Below are 16,760 nucleotides of genomic sequence, written 5' to 3' on the forward strand. Positions count from 1 at the left end.
TAAGCCCTTAATTTGGACTAATTTGATCCTCTAGACAGAATGTTCTCACCACACTTACAGTCTGAACTTCTGTGAAAGACAAATCATCAGTTTTGACCAATAGGTCCCAATTAAGGATTTAGTGTATCTGGTGTGCAAGTTAAGAAGAGCTCCAATTTAGTCTTCTTCAAAAAAAGTCCAGTTCAAGAGCAGCAAGACCATGCTGGAAACAAAACCATATGGGGCGAACAAAAAATTAAATTCCAAACTGTGCTACCACTGCAAGCTGAAACAGCCGATGCTGGAGGCGATTTGTATAGAAGGTCAAACAATAGGATTCTATGATATGTAGTAGTGATAGTTGATGACAAGGTTGGTCTGACTCCACTTCTATCACATTTTAACTATCAATGGCAAAAGTTATGTTAGCTACATCTAGAAATTTGCAATTTCTCCATTATTATTATTATTACTACTACTACTTCTATTCTTATTAATTATTTTTCCATTTACAGGAATGACAGAAATGTGCCTTGGATTAAATTAATGAATACTTATGACAATACTCTTTTTTTGCAAGCAAGGATTTGTAAGTGAGACAGAACCATTCATAAGATGTCTGTTTGAAGTTTTACTTCTTGACTTATGTGCCTAAGTCCTGTGCCTCTGAATGTTCTCTGTATTTAGAAATATTGTTAAGGGAGGAGGACAACAAACAGTAAATGGCTTTACTATCATAGTTCATTATACTGTATGACTATAGTGCAGGAGGCAGGTATTATTTCTCCCATAAGACAGTAATTTGTGGATCTAAAAGTGAGGGAAGAGAAAATTTATCCCTATTCCTGCTAAAACTAGCCTTAAGAATTGTACATGCAATTCTGTTTGTATTTATCATCTTTAAATAACATTGTGCTACAGTTCCAGGCAAACCTCGACTTGTGATTAGCCACACACAGATGAACACGGCTCTAATTCAGTGGCACCCTCCTGTGGACACTTTTGGCCCGCTGCAGGGTTATCGGCTGAAGTTTGGTCGCAAAGACGTGGATACATTTACGACCATGGAGTTCTCAGAGAAGGAAGATCACTTCACAGCCACAGATATTCACAAAGGAGCTTCTTACGTCTTCAGGCTCTCAGCTAGAAATAAAGTGGGCTTTGGGGAGGAGATGGTTAAAGAGATTTCTGTTCCTGAAGAGGTTCCCAGTGGATTTCCCCAAAATCTCCATTCGGAAAGCTCTACTTCTACATCAGTTCAATTAACTTGGCAGATGCCACTCTTGGCAGAAAGAAATGGCATTATCACCAAATATACCATCTTGTACAGAGATATCAATGTTGCTTACCAGCCAGTTGAACTCCCTGTTGTTCCTGCTGATACCACTATGACACTTTCTGGCTTAAAACCAGATACCACATATGATGTAAAAGTACGTGCCCACACAAGCAAAGGGCCTGGTCCATATAGTCCAAGTGTCCAGTTCAGGACACTACCCGTGGATCAAGGTAGGATTTGTCTGCTTATGGCGTTGACCTTTAAAGGAGTATCGGTCTTGGGATATCAGTGTTTTTGAAGCTGTAAATAAAACTGACCGGCCCATTCATAAAAATAGGTTCATCAAACACAAAAGGTAAAGTATGTAAATCTTAATATGTTTTGGATGCCTTAGAATTCAGTTGTCCCTTGCCAAGCAGGTTCTGGCTAACATCTTCACAATTCTTTCAGGTAAGGAAAATGTACGTGTTGGGTTGTCACTAGATAAGAGCGAGAATGAGTTAAAATGTGATATTTAAATATGAACAAACAGGTAGGAGAAGTGAATCCTTGTTGGTTTTACCTAAATGGAAAGCTAATACTCCCAGGTAGCAGTGGAAATATGGCAAGATCTAAGCTCCAAGATGTTGTTTATATACATTGTTTCTTTTTTTCCAGCAGTGTTTGCAAAAAATTTTCATGTTAAAGCAGTAATGAAGACATCTGTTTTGCTGTCCTGGGAAATTCCAGAAAATTACAATTCAGCCTTGCCTTTCAAAGTAAGTTGTTTTCCATTTGTACAAGAGAAAATACAGACTATAGACAATGTCATTCACCTGGTTAAGTGGCTTACTGAACATGTGGATTTTTTTGGTATTGCTGTATTTAAGAATGCAAACTAATCAGCAATATTGACACAAGCTGTTAAATTCAGTTGTTTTGCAAGATGAGGTTTCCACTGTTGTGTCATTATTTCCAAGTCAGGATCATACTGGCTATTATGCATGGTATGAACAGTTTTTCAATTTGTAGTTCATTGCTACCATATTTTAGAGAAAACAGTGAAAGAAAAGAATAATTTTATTCTTTTTTTTTAGTCATTTCTGTAGTGACTGTAACTGAGTACCATTTTGGGTTTTGTCTCCTCACATTAACAACAAAATATTTTTGCATTACAACTCTTTTACTCCACATTAGCCAGATAAAGAGACTCAATGTAACCTGCAGTCTGCCTGTCATCATTCTTCATCACTTGTGTCATCTCAGACAGTGGCGAGTGAAGAACAGTATTTTACGAACTAAATGTTGCAAAAACCTTTCTGTATAAGGAGTGTGAATGAAAAAGTCAAGCTACCATTAACAAAAAGTGTGCCTTGATATAAATGCTGGGTTCAAGAAAACTACTGAATTTGAATAAGTGAAATTGGATTTTAGGAGTGTTTACACTGCTATAAATTAATGTAGTTCCTTTTTATCCCTGAAAGTGAGTTTAGTTGCGGTAGTGAATTCAGTACTATCTTACAGCCTAAAATGCCCAGTAACTTTCATTTTAAATTTATAGCTGAGGTTCGTTCCTGAATTCAGTGTGGCAGTATCAGTTGCCTTCTCTTAGTAACCAAAACCACCTTCAATTTACATATTAACGTAGATCCTTTATGATGATGGGAAAATGGTCGTGGAGGTTGATGGACGTGCTACACAAAAGCTGATCACTAACTTGAAGCCAGAGACATCATATTCATTTGTGCTGACGAACAGAGGGAATAGTGCTGGGGGTCTTCAGCACAGAGTGACAGCAAAGACTGCACCAGACGTGCTTCGCACCAAGCCAGTCTTCATTGGAAAGACCAACTTAGACGGCATGATAACTGTGGAACTTCCAGAAGTACCTTCAAATGAGAATATAAAGTGAGTGAATGAATGACATACCATTGTTTTTGTCTCCAGAAAGATGATTATTTTTACTGTTAATTAAATCTAGAGCTGTAGTGGTGGACCAGGGATTTATTCTTCATAATGGTACCGGTACATGAATGCGTCCAGTGGAGGACAACAAAACTGCTGAAAGGGCTGGAAGGCATGTGCTATTAGGAACAGCTAAGGAATTTTGTTTTGTCTACTTTGGAGAAAAGGAGGCTGGGCGGGGACTTCATTGCTGTCTACAGCTTTCTGGAAAGGGGAAGTGCAGAGGGAGGTGCTAAGCTCTTCTTCCCAGTATCCAGTATGAAAAGTATGAAAACTTTTGCAGAGAGTTTACTAGAGATTACTTACATTTTGGCAGAAAAGGTGCTGTGGAGATTTAAACAGCAGTAACAGGACTGAAGAGCTGACAGCACACGGTCAGCAGGGATTAGAAAGGTTAGATAATAAAGATTTGCCAAGAAAACATGAAGCATGGTATAATCAATAAGTGTTATTGCTCTGCTTATAGTGATTCTTGTTGGTCTATAAAGTCCCATGTGTAATGTAAAGGAAATGGGGAGGAAAATGAGCAAGTCATTAAATATTGTTGGGGATTCAACTTGTCTTCTCCCTGGTGGGTTTTTACTGATGGCTTTGTAGAAAGCTGCTCCCCTTTTTCATTACTGACTGAAGATTTCGAGGTAGGTGAGGTCAAGAAAAAAATGACTTTGAGACATTAAAAGGATGAGAAACTGAAAAATGTAGCCATTATCATTAGATTGAGTAAGATGTGGTCAGTAACAAATGCAGCTAAGGAAGACTGAAGATGGAATGAGTCAAAAAAGATTTATGAGGCAGAGCATTCATAGAGAGAAAAAATTGTGGGGTATCTGGTCAAACAATAGCAGAAGATAGCAGTGGAAAAAGAGCTGATGCCCTTCCTTTTATGTAGTGTAAAAATATGTAGTGTAAAAAATAAAAGAAGCAAAGTGACATCAGGAAGGGTACATTAAACCTATGGGGTCCAACTCCCAATTTTGCAGATAATGTACCTCCTCCTTCTACATCTGTTTCCTAAAAAGAGGTGGTTGGGCTAGAGCTAGAAAAACAAAACAACAAAAAAATAGATTAACTTGACCCTTGAAAGAAGGCATACCAAAGCAACTAAATACTGAACAGAAAAAGCTTACCTGATGCTTGCTAGAATAAGTAAGATTATTGCAGTTATAGTCTTCGTATGGCAGGAACAATTTTGGGTAATAGTTATGTTGACATTTTTACAATTGCTCTTCCTCTATGGGTACGTTATACACTCGTGATTGTCTCTATCTTACTGTGAAGTACTATACACTGAGAATCTTTCAATAATACTAATTACACAGAAGATGAAACAGTTAATGCTTTGCTCTAATGAATTACAGGTAAATACTAATGGAATTGAAGGTAGTGTTAGAAGAGCCTTTGTAATTTATTAAAGATGGTAGAAGTAATTTTCATTGTTTCAATGTGTGATGGTGATACAGCATACAAACTGGAATAGAGCTCATGTTATGCTAGGTAAAATGGATCTCTTTTGCTGGTGTCATCTCAAGTGAGCAATTTCTCCATTTTCCTGTTGTATTTTGGCCTAATCCAAAGCAATTTTTATATGTAAAGGACAGTTCATGTTTCTCTGAATCTCTTCCACCTTTGCAAAGTCTTAGGTAAAAACAGGTCTTTATGGAAGACTTTGGCCTTTGTAATACTCAGTAGTTCAAGCAATATCCAAGCAAACCTTCCATTTCTTGCCCTTCTCCTCCCCCTTTCCACCCAAAAAAACCCCCATACTCAATTCAAACAAAAAAAAATAATAAAGGAAATAATAAAGCATTTTTTTCAAGAGATACTGCATTTTCTGGAGTTCGCTGGAAATAGCAGAACTTTGTTGTCCTTTACAATTTGCAGCACTATATATTTATGTGAACAGTTTCATTTTTCTGCTTGCTGTTGATATATTTGTGCTCTCAGCTTTAAAATACTTTGTATGTGCTGAAAGTCTTAGTGCAAGATCAAAGTTATGAGTGGGAGGCATGCATGAAGAAAGTGTGAAAGAGTGTGAAAGTAACATTTGCATGCTGGATGTTCCTTGATTGAAAAAAAAAAAAAGAAAGAAAAAGAAAAAGATGAAGAAGCAAAAAAAAGGGATAAGTAAGAGACTGCTGTGCAGTTCATCCAGAAGATGTATCTTCGATGTCTGAAAGACATGTAGGGGCCAATTCTCAATTATATTTTGTCTTGGCTCTTAGGCATCTGTTAAAGAAAAGGTATGTAGGTTGTAGTAATTGTATGCATGGATAAATCAGCATTCACTAGGATTTGTTACTCATGTATCCAAAGAGTTTTAAAAATACCATACTCAGGTTTAAAATCTGGGTTCAACCTGCCTTTCTAGTTTTGAATAATAACATCAGTGTAAATGGTAATTTATCATATTGTTACTATAATAATGCATGCTGCAGATTATTTTTTTTTTTTAATACTGGAATAGACCGACTAAGCAGCAATTAAAAATCTGTGGCGAGCACAGAGTTGTTGGAGCTCAGCATTTCCACAGAGAAATTTTTCAAATTTCTTAACACAGGAACTAATAAATATGTGCACTTGCTACAGTCGTTAAAAAACCAAAGTTTTATTGCATTTCTTTTATGGGAAGGAGCATTGATTAAGAAGAGACCATTAAAATGGACCAATGGTCTGCACTGGTATAGAAGAAAGACAGTTTACAGAGTCAGTTTAGACTGAAATAGTTTTGGATCAATTGTAAGGCAAGTCCCTTTCTGTAGACTCTCTTTTCATTAATTACTTTAGGTTTTTCAACTGCATTGCGTGAGTAAAATGAATAGTCCGTGCTGCAGAAGGTTGAATAGGTTGTAAAAAATGGCAGACTAGAAGAGAAGATGGTCCATGAGACATTAAAAATTATCTTCCACAAAGGAGGGATGGAGACACCTACTTAATAAGCTCTGTTGTTACTAGAAACAAAGGAGAGCAGCTTCTTTCCCTCTCCTCTGAGATGGAGAGTGCTTGACTTTTTGACAAGTGTGTTTATCAAGAAGATGTATATTATACCATCCTGGATGTCCTGCTGTTGTGATTCTTCTCCTTCTTTCCTCACAGTAATGTGAAATTATGGATCTGCCTGACATGTATCCAGGCTTTGTGAAGGAAACAAGGAAAGTGCCATATCTCTGTCATACTAGAAAGTATAATTTACTAGTCTCCATGGGGGGTAGGAGGAAGATATTTTCAGGAAAATGTTTCTGAGGAAAACTGATATGTGTAATTTGCAAATCCTAGCTGTAAAGAGCGCATACATTAAGCTCTCTTGTCTATGACTGTGAACAGAATACTTAAGTAGATAAAGCTGATGGTGATAGATACTCAAAAGTAAAGTGTGTGTGGGAGGAGTGTATGCTATGTCTTCTTTATTTTCTCTGTATAATAGTATTGGCATCAACAAACATATTATGTTAACCTACTATTTTGATTATTCATGAAAATGGGGGAAGATGGGGTGATAATTGAGATTTAAATATATGGTAATATGTTTCAATCTAGAAGTTTGGGGTTTTTTCCAAGTATGACAGTGGCAGGTGACAAATATCCCATGGCTCTTGTATTTCAACTGAAATAATAAGCTGCAGTCAAATATGTAGGCATTTTTGAACATTGTAATTAATGTTTCTTATACATATTTATATGTTTACAGGAAAAGGCAGGTAATTAGTGCCATTTGTTTGTCAAATGTTTTACACTGGATGTGGTTTCAAGAGTATGAATCTTTACAACTACGTTTAGAAGGCTGCAGTGGCATAATAAAATTGAAAAGTTTGTTCTCGACATACCGCTACTCTCTCAAGTTCCTCCTAACAGAAACCTGCTCCATCAATTTATCTATTCCTTTTCCTTCAACTTCACTTTTGTCCAACTATTTCCTTTACAGAGGTTATTACATAGTTATTGTGCCTTTGAAGAGGTCTCGTGGAAAGTTTATCAAACCATGGGAGAGTCCAGATGAAATGGAACTAGATGAGGTACTATATGTTTTTGTTGTCGTCTCCTCCTTTATTAAAGAAAAAAATCTTATTAGCCATATGTGATTAACTCACGAGTTTTAGAAGCTTTGGTTGTCAGGATATTTTATATTTACATTTGAATTAGCCTGTGGGGACTGAAAAAGAAGTTCAAATTACTTAAATTAGAAGACAATAAAGACATTATGTTGCAATAAAACACACAAAGTGTCTGATCTTTGTTGGCATTGATATTTTATTCTTTTCCTATTGTAAAGCATAATGCAGAAGTGCAGGAGGTGAAATGAGTTGTCAGCAAAAGCTTAATCACCAATGATATGAACTCTAATAAAGGTCTGGTTCATTAGTGGGGTATTTACTAAGCCTGTAACAAATGCTAAATTGCAATTTGCACTGCAGTTTAACATTTGACCTTCTTGTGGTGTTTTTACCTGATTCTCACATACTGTAATGTTTCTGGTTAGAAGACTTTCACAGTAGTCTCCATTCTACTGACAGTTTTTTCTCAGAAATAAATGAAATAGGAAAGAGCAACACCATGTCATCCTTCAACACTGTAAATGACATTAACCCAAAGGGTGGAAGTACTTTCAATTTAGGAATAAGCCCAGTAATGCTAGAAATGAATTCATTATGTTATTGATATACTAATAATTCCAGGAAATACAGTGTCAGCATTCAGTCTTGTTTCTCTTTTACTGAAGGACTATGTGGCTCATGCAAACTTGCCTTTCTTCTTTCAATCTGTAATTTTGGAATAATACTAATATTTATCATTGTAAAGCTCTTTTGAGAGCCCCATATGAAAGCCCCGTACAAAAGACAGGTGGTGGTGTTATTATTGTTATTGTTGTATCTGGCTAGGATTTTAGATCTCATTCAAATGCTGTGGTAATTTGTACATGTAATATCCTTGCAATTCAAAGACCAGAGATCAAAGTCAGTTTCTTTACTCCTGATTTAGTGATCTTTTGAATGGATCGCATCTGTTTTCCCATTTTCTTTTGGTGGATTCAAGAGTTTTATGTTACTGAGGTGCTTCAGCATATGCTTCCCCATCATACAATCACTGGGAACTAATAATCATCTGCAAGGAATCACAAGGTTTCTTTTCCCTCCTCCCATTGACAAAATGGATATCAATTTCAATGTTTGCACCAAAATGAAGGAAAATAAAGATCTTCACCAAACTAAAACTGCTGCAGAAATCTTTCAAAATATAAACACAGGTCTTTCAGTCTTTAGTAAGTTTTCTGATCAGAAAAGAAGAATATGTACAGCAACAGGAGAATCCTTAATCAGAAGATTAAAAACAACTGTTCAAAGGAAGGCATGGTTTTCATTACTGCTGACTGAAGCCTGTGTTTCCTCTTGACCAGTTTCATTTATGTGATCATCTCATTTGATTCAATTGCAGCAATGACTTACTTTGATCTATTAACTTCTTCCCTTTAAAAGAACTTGGATTGTAAATGCCTCATGATCATAGTCCTAGGTGACAAAATACGGTTAAACCGTGTAACCCTGACAGCAAGATCCATACAGTAATGGAAAACTGATTTAATATTACCACCCACTTTTAACATACAAAGACTGTAGTCACATTCAGCAGCATTAACAGATTAAAGGATAGGTGCCAGATGACATTGAACTTTTTGGCAATTAAATTCTACGGGTCCTGCTGATTCCCATAACAAAGGGTCATTTTAATCATCTTGCTGGTTGCGGTGCATTAATCTGTATAACAGATTGATAAAGAGCATTTATTAATTCAGAAATATTTGGGTCAGGATGGGTTGTTTCCCACTTCTATGGATATAATTGAGACCACGTTGTAGAATTAATGGTGGAAGAAATAAGATACGCGTTGACTGGAAAATGAAAATTATTTCTGATGAAGAACTAAAATCCTTGATATATCTTTTACAATTGCCAGCAATACATATAGTAAGTACTGAGTAAGGAAAAAAGTCAAAAGCAGGCAGGAACTGTATTTCATGCTAAGTCATCCAGTTTCTATTACTTAAAACAGTGTTTTACTTCCAGCTTTAGAAAATATATGCATGTTGTTATTAGGCGTAGTATTCCTGACAAACACGTGAAAGCAGTGGAACAATAAATAAATTTGGAAAAAAAAAACCCACAAAAACTAACCACACTACTTTCTGAGCTAATAGTTCCTGATGATCAAGTGACTATACTTGTGCATATCTTTTTTTTTTTAGTACAATAGCAGATAACTGTCTAGTATCAGAAAAGGCTGAGCAATAGATTTTCTGAATAAATATCATAGAATCATAGGGTTGGAAGGGACCTCTGGAGATCATCTAGTCCAGCCCCCCTGCCAGAGCAGGGTCGTCTTAGAGCAGGTTGCACAGGATCGCATCCAGGAGGGTTTTGAATGTCTCCAGAGTTGGAGACTCCACCACATCTCTGGGAAGCCCGTTCCAGTGCTCTGACACCCTCAGAGTAAAGAAGTTCCTCCTCATGTTTCGGTGGAACTTCCTATGTTCAAGTTTGTGCCCGTGACCTCTTGTCCTGTCACTGGGCACCACTGAAAAGAGCCTGGCCCCATCCTCCTGACACCCACCCTTTAAGTATTTAGAAGTGTGGATAAGGTCCCCCCTCAGCTGTCTTTTTTGCAGACTGAAGAGACCCAGATCCCTCAGCCTTTCTTCATAAGAGAGGTCCTCCAGTCCCCTAATCATCTTGGTAGCCCTTTGCTGCACCCTTTCCAGCAGTTCCCTGTCCCTCTTGAGCGGTGGAACCCAGAACTGGACACAGTACTCCAGATGCGGCCTCACCAAGGCAGAGTAGAGGGGGAGGATGACCCCCCTCCACCTGCTGACCACACTCTTCTTGATGCACCCCAGGATGCCATTGGCCTTTTTGGCCACAAGGGCACATTGCTGGCTCATGGTCATCCTGTTGTCCAGCAGGACTCCCAGGTCTCTTTCCACAGAGCTGCTCTCCAGCAGGTCAGCCCCCAACCTGGACTGGTGCATGGGGTTATTCCTCCCCAGGTGCAGCACCCTACACTTGCCCTTGTTGAATTTCATAAGGTTCCTCTTTGCCCAGATCTCCAACCTGTCCAGATCTCACTGTATGGTGGCACAGCCTTCCGGTGTGTCAGCCACGCCCCCCCCAAGCTTTGTGGCATCGGTGAACTTGCTGAGGGTGCACTGTCTCCCCTCATCCAGGTCATTGATGAATATATTGAAGAGGACTGGACCCAGTACTGAGCCCTGGGGAACACCACTCGTCACTGACCTCTAACTAGACTCTGTGCCCCTAATCACGACCTTCTGAGCTCTTTCAACCAGTTATCTATCCACCTTACTGTCCATTCATCTAGCCCACTCTTCCTAAATATGTTCCAAATACTTTGCTTAGATTGTCAGAAAAAGAGTATTTGCTGAAAGCACTGCTCTGGAGTGTTAACTCCAGTACATAACTGACCACTCCAAAAAACTCTCCAGCCTTGTTATACTTACCTAATCTTCCTGGTTCCTTGAATCTCAATTCTGAGAGAAACTAAGAGGGAGCCAGAATCTTAGAAGAGCAGACAATGGACTACATATTGTGTATGTGAAAATGATAGTTATTAGAGATACCATCCTTTCTTATTAACTCAGAATTTCATTTTGAGTATCATGAGATGTAGTGACTTTAAATAGATATTTTATTCAAATGAAATATAAACAAAGTATTATGATTTGTAGTAAAAGTTACCTAGTAGGATTACTTTAGATTTGTAAGCAATAAAACCTAAATAAAAGCTGGTATGTTAAGTCTTAAACCAATTCAGTAATTTTTTTGCAATCCTGGTATAAAGTACAACAGGAGATATATGAGCAAGTAATGATATTTGGCAACAACGCCATTTAACATGCATGAGGCCAGAGGTTCAGCTAAGGTCTATTCAGTCATGTGTAATCAATGTCACAGACAAAATTTTTATGTATGCAGAAACACACCTAAGTTTAGCTGGCCTTAGGTGATAAATAACCACCTTTGAAAAAGTTGAACACATTTTGTTTGACTCAGGCTAATTAACTTTAACATTCATAGCCAAAACTCAATTTGTGATCACTTCACCCATTGTAACACAGTAATTTAGCATTGCTATCTGTTAAATATATGCATTTTATGTTACTAATTCAAATGCAAGAAATAATTAAGATCAAACATTTTTCTTCCCTTTTCAATCTCAGTCTAATTTTTGATTGCAATACTCTTCCAGTATTTTGACATTTTATTATGAGTTATTTAAAATCTAAATTGTAAATAAGGAGTAATCTGGAAACATACGATAAAGAATTTATTTGAGGTAACCACACAAATAGCTTTAAATTCCAGTGGAAACTGTACCCATAAATGAAAATACCAGTTATCTTCAGGGATGGCTCAAGCCATGTACCGCTCCTTGTACTGCAGTACCTATCTGCCTTTGTGTTTCAGCAGACTTCAGAATAGTCAGTGCTCAGCCCTCTGCATAGCTGTTCTTATCTTTACAAAAGATGGCTTCATATAGATGCGAACTTTTCACAGTGTGCTTCCCTCAGCAGATCGTATAAGGGCTGAAGCAACCTGGAACAATCTTTGATTAGTCTCTGCCTCATGTTCTGCCCTCAATAACTCTACCTGGGGCAGCGGAAGATACCAACAGATGTGAGAGTCACCTTCAAGAAGGCAAATAAATAGAAATCTTCTTAATATTACAGTCTCTACTGCCCTCATTTTTATACCATTTAAATTTACTCTATCTGCTCACTAAACTGTTTAGGAAGAATAAAAGACAAATATGGTCTGCTGATGGTAAATAAAGTCCTTGAGTAATAAATAATGATTTCTAATCTCAAATTATGGCCAATTCTTTTTTGCTTAGGGCATCCATTGCAATGTACCAGCTTTTGTGTTGGAGCAAGGAAATTGATAGAGTTAAATGAATGTAAAATCTCTGCAAGAGAGAACAGACTCAGCCTTAGAGCCAGAAAGCCGTTGACTGTGTAGATCTTTGAAGGGGTAACATCCAAATGCCCTCAAGTTTGGATCCAAGTGGTACAGATTGCTTCCGTGTCTATCTGTAGCCTGTGTGTGAAATATGTACTTCAATGTGAAGGGGTGTTGATCAGTTGATCAGTATTAAAAGCTTCTGTCTCAGTAGCAGAGTGATTGTTTTACATGTATTGGAATTGTTAATTGTGTAATTGCAAAATACAAGACCCCATGTGAGGAGAGCAAGAAGATGTGCTAGCTAAGATGAGACCTAACAGTGAAAAACAGGGTGAAGCAAGAGAGTTTCCCTGACTAAACATGTTCTTTGAAATGAAAGTATATAGTGAATATTAGATTTTAATCTCTTTTTTTATTGATCTCTATCTAGCTCTGAAGACTTCTCTCCTCCTCCTAACAAAGAAGTTTGTGCTAATCTATTGTCTGAGCACTGTTTGTGTGCTGAAAAGCCTAAAACAACTGTGTGACCTTGGAAAAATTTATGATTGCAGTCTGAGACATTGAATAAGTTCCATAAGTGAAAAATGAGGGGAACCATAAAAAGGCCTTAGAAGTTATCACTTACCACCCAAGAAATGTTCAGGCTTCTTGTAATCAGATCAGATTAATATTTGTTGAATGCCAGTATATCTGAAGTGATAAAAAATATCGATAAGCATTTGTCTGATTTAATAAGTTAATCATCAATGGATTTTAGCAGCAGAGCTTAAATTCCTTTAATAGCTATTATAAGTTTTACAAGATTGAGTCTAGCATCTAATCCTGTTGTAAATGTGCAGATGTAAATTTTAGCTTTGTTCATCAGAAGAAATATTTTATGAAACAAAGAAAAGCGCTTTTTGAAATTCAGATTAGACAGTTTGTGGGTTGTGTATGATAGGGTGGTAGATAGTACTTTGTAGTCTAGCAGTAGAAAACTTGTCTTAGAATTCACAGTTCATATTACTGATTCCTATCACAAGTATATTGTGTAGTGTTGTGCAAGCCATGAAGAACACAACCTTTCGTGCTTTTGAATAAATGAAATGGCAGTCAGTTTCAGGTTTGGGATGAAAGATATGTTTACAAATCACTCCTATAAACTCTTCTGCACTTCATTTACTGTTTCTGAAGTACATTGCAAAGCACTCTTTTCCCTGAGATATTTAGGACATTAATATGGCCAGAATGCTTGGTAGTCCTTGTGTTAGAGAGAACTAAAAAAAACCAAACCTATCAATAGCCAGTTAGTATTGAGTTGTTTGTATTCCAGAGTTACCAGAAAAAGTTAAAAATTTATTTTCAAAAATTGGAATTTTTTTCAATTTTGTATTTTTTATTCCTATTTTTTAAATAATTACATCATATGACTTACAAATTTTTGTTGTATCAAATAGGATATAAGAAAGTACCTTGCATATTCATAGGAAGGGAGAAAATATTATTATGCCTTAGGGAAGTAATTGTCCCTTTGAACTTGGCACTCATGGGGCTGCATCTCAAATACTGTGTTCAGTTTGGGGCCGCCCACTATAAGAAAGACATTGAGGTGCTGCAGCGTGTCCAAAGAAGAGCAATGAAGCCAGTGAGGGCTCTAGAGCACAAGTCTTAGGAGGAGCAGCTGAGGAAGCTGGGGTTGTTTAGCCTGGAGAAAAGGAGGCTCAGGGAAGACCTTATTGCTCTCTACAACTACCTGAAAGGAAGTGTGGCGAGGTGGGGGCTGGTCTCTTCTCCGAAGTAACAAGCAATAGGATAAAAGGAAACAGCCTCAAGTTGCACCAGGGGAGGTTTAGATTGGATTTTAGGAAAAATGTCTTCACCAAAAGGGCTGTCAAGCATTGGAACAGGCTGCTCAGGGAAGTGGTTGAGACACCATCCCTGGAGGTATTTGAAAGAAGTGTAGACATGGTACTTAGGGACACGGTTTAGTGGTGGACTTGGCAGAATTAGGTTGAAGGTTGGACTTGATGATCTTTAGGGTCTTTTCCAACATAGATGATCCTATTCTATGACTGAATTCATATATATGTACACACACATATATATACATGATTTATAATATGATGTGTGTGTAATATGATATGTCCTCAGAGAAGATATATTGCTTTGTTAGCTTCCCCCCTGCCAAGATGCATAAGTATCAGACACTGAAAATTGATCTGATTGTTTTATATTTGTAGTCTGGACAGTGCAATTGCTACGTAGTATCTTAACGAGGATGACAAGAAATTGGAAGATTTTGCAAGAACTAATATAGTGATACTGATAAGCCCCATGAAATGTGGATAAATTGTATTTTTGTAGTTCATGGTCATGCATTAAATTTTCTTATTACATTGTCAATAAGTTAACATTAAAATGTTTAGAGTTATCTTTCTGTTCTTGCTTTCTCTCTCTCTCTCTCTTTTTCCCCTCCCTTCATTCTAAAGCTGCTTAAGGAGATAGCTAGGAAACGCAGAAGCATTCGTCTTGGAAGGGAAGTTGAATTAAGGCCATATATTGCAGCTCACTTTGAAGTTCTTCCTACGGAGTTCACGTTGGGTGATAAGAAGCATTATGGTGGCTTTGAGAATAAGCAACTGCAGAGTGGTCAAGAATATGTCTTCTTTGTGTTGGCTGTAATGGAGCACTCAGAATCTGTAAGTTAGTTATACTTTTCAATCACAACATTACCTTTCCACAGTCATGAAAACATCTTTTTAATGCTTATTCCATTTCTCAAAAGCTATTTTTTTACAATATGTGTCAGAGCATCTCTAAAGTGAGTGTTTCGTTGCTTAGTTCCAATGAATTCCTTGAACTTTTCTATTTTGCTTGCATTTTTATGTGTTACTTCTGTGTTTAAAAGAAACCTGAGGATCACCTTTCATTAGGGTGTTGTGATCCTTTGCAAATTATGTGCTCTGCTATTTGAGATCATTGACATGGGTTCTGAGGCATGAACTTCACAGCAATGTCTTTCTCAATGCATTTTAAAAACAGATCATCTCTTGCCTTAATACTACCATTGAATAGTGTCATTCCATTCACAGGATTCTTGGAAAGATCCATTGAATCAGAGATATGCACAGCTAGCCTCTTTAGTTACAGTCATTCCCTAACAATTTTATCAGTGAATTGTTAGAAAGTAAGAAAATAATTCAGTAATAAGGAAAATTCCTAACGTGAGCTAAATAATAAGCTGTCATTCCTCCTTACGTTATTAATCATGTAGTTATGTCCCTTTATGCTTGAGTTAATCTACTGCATGTACTACAGTAAAAAAAAAAAAAGACAGAAATAGGACTGTTGAAAGTTGCAATACACATTAACATTTTAACATTCAGCGTGTAATACGGTATCTTTCTAATTGGTACCTAAGCCTGACAGGTACATTTGCTGGCTCAACCACTTGAAACTACTACACCGATGATCTGAATTCTAGTCTAATGCTTCCAGTGTGTAACCTTACAATTGCTTTCTTGATGTGAACAGAATTTGCCTACTTAAACACAATAAGGAAGTGGTTTCAATTTGAATACTTTTGGATACATAACTTCATTTGAAAATAAATTAAGTGGCTCCTGGAAGCTTTAACACAAATCAAAAATTCCCCTTTCACTTTTTGACAGTGTCTGTGTAGACAGACAATTCTGAAGTTACTACATCAGAAAGGTTCAAACTGGAGAAAGTAGACAGCTTTTGGCTATAAAATGAGATGGCCAAAAATCTGTGTGTCAGAAATTGCCTGTACTAAAATTGATCTTTTCAATACAAAGTACCATTTCTTATTTATTTTTCTACATTAATTAAGATATTGGTTATTTCGTTTAACCCTAAGGTTATTTCTTTGTGAGAGAGAATTCAGGATGAAAAAGCAGGAATAAATAGGCTTGAAAATTTACAGCTGAAAAGGCTGGTATGGCGAAATGTATCCAGGGGCTTACTGTTGAAGATTTCAAAAGGCATTACTAAACTTTCAATATGGACAATGTCTGGTTTAGAAACACCATCTGAAACATCTACGTGATTAAGTAGCATGAGAGTGAAGAGTTTGTAAGGGTGAGTGAGCTTCAACTCATAGTGCTCCAGTGTATCTGCTCTCAATATAGCTGGTTTTCTTCGGGGACTATCGATCCTACTGCTGTATGAGTTGTAGCTTGCAAGGGATGTTTTTCCCAGTATTCAAAATACTTTTAACATAAGGCTTCTCCTTTAGAGAACACAACATTTGTCTGTTGATTGGGAGAATAGAGAACTTGCTTTACAACAGGGTATGGGGAGGTCTGAATTTGTTTAACTTAGTAAAATGGAAGCTGAGAGAGCTTATGATTACAGTTTATAAATATGTTAAGCATCTTATCAAGAGGAAAAATGAGAACAATAGATAATTTTGGCAAAATAATAACTGGGTTAAAATTAGTCATTAATACAGGTAGGTTGAAAACGAAAAGCAAAATCCTATTTATTGGAGAACAGGTACTTATACTGGTATCCATCAGTATCCCTCTGTATCCCTTTCCAGGCATTTTTTTCTGACTGCTCCAAAGGAAGGGGCTAAATACAAAGATTTT

General features: G+C 37.0%; 1 protein-coding gene across 50 annotated transcripts in view; it reads left to right on the plus strand.

Annotated features, from left to right (window-relative positions):
- The window catches only part of PTPRD (protein tyrosine phosphatase receptor type D), a 1,281,778-nt gene that overhangs the window by 1,167,613 nt on the left and 97,405 nt on the right, over positions 1-16,760 (plus strand). For 23 of the 50 annotated variants that reach the window (XM_063321198.1, XM_063321199.1, XM_063321203.1 and 20 more), the window contains 5 exons: positions 901-1,488; positions 1,916-2,016; positions 2,886-3,145; positions 7,122-7,212; positions 14,637-14,846. In XM_063321198.1, the coding sequence (XP_063177268.1) occupies positions 901-1,488; positions 1,916-2,016; positions 2,886-3,145; positions 7,122-7,212; positions 14,637-14,846 (1,250 nt within the window). The remainder of the gene's footprint in view (positions 1-900; positions 1,489-1,915; positions 2,017-2,885; positions 3,146-7,121; positions 7,213-14,636; positions 14,847-16,760) is intronic. The other 27 variants (XM_063321206.1, XM_063321224.1, XM_063321208.1 and 24 more) reach the window with 2 other exon arrangements.

Source organism: Chroicocephalus ridibundus, chromosome Z, assembly GCF_963924245.1.
Source record: "Chroicocephalus ridibundus chromosome Z, bChrRid1.1, whole genome shotgun sequence".
Taxonomy (NCBI): domain Eukaryota; kingdom Metazoa; phylum Chordata; class Aves; order Charadriiformes; family Laridae; genus Chroicocephalus; species Chroicocephalus ridibundus.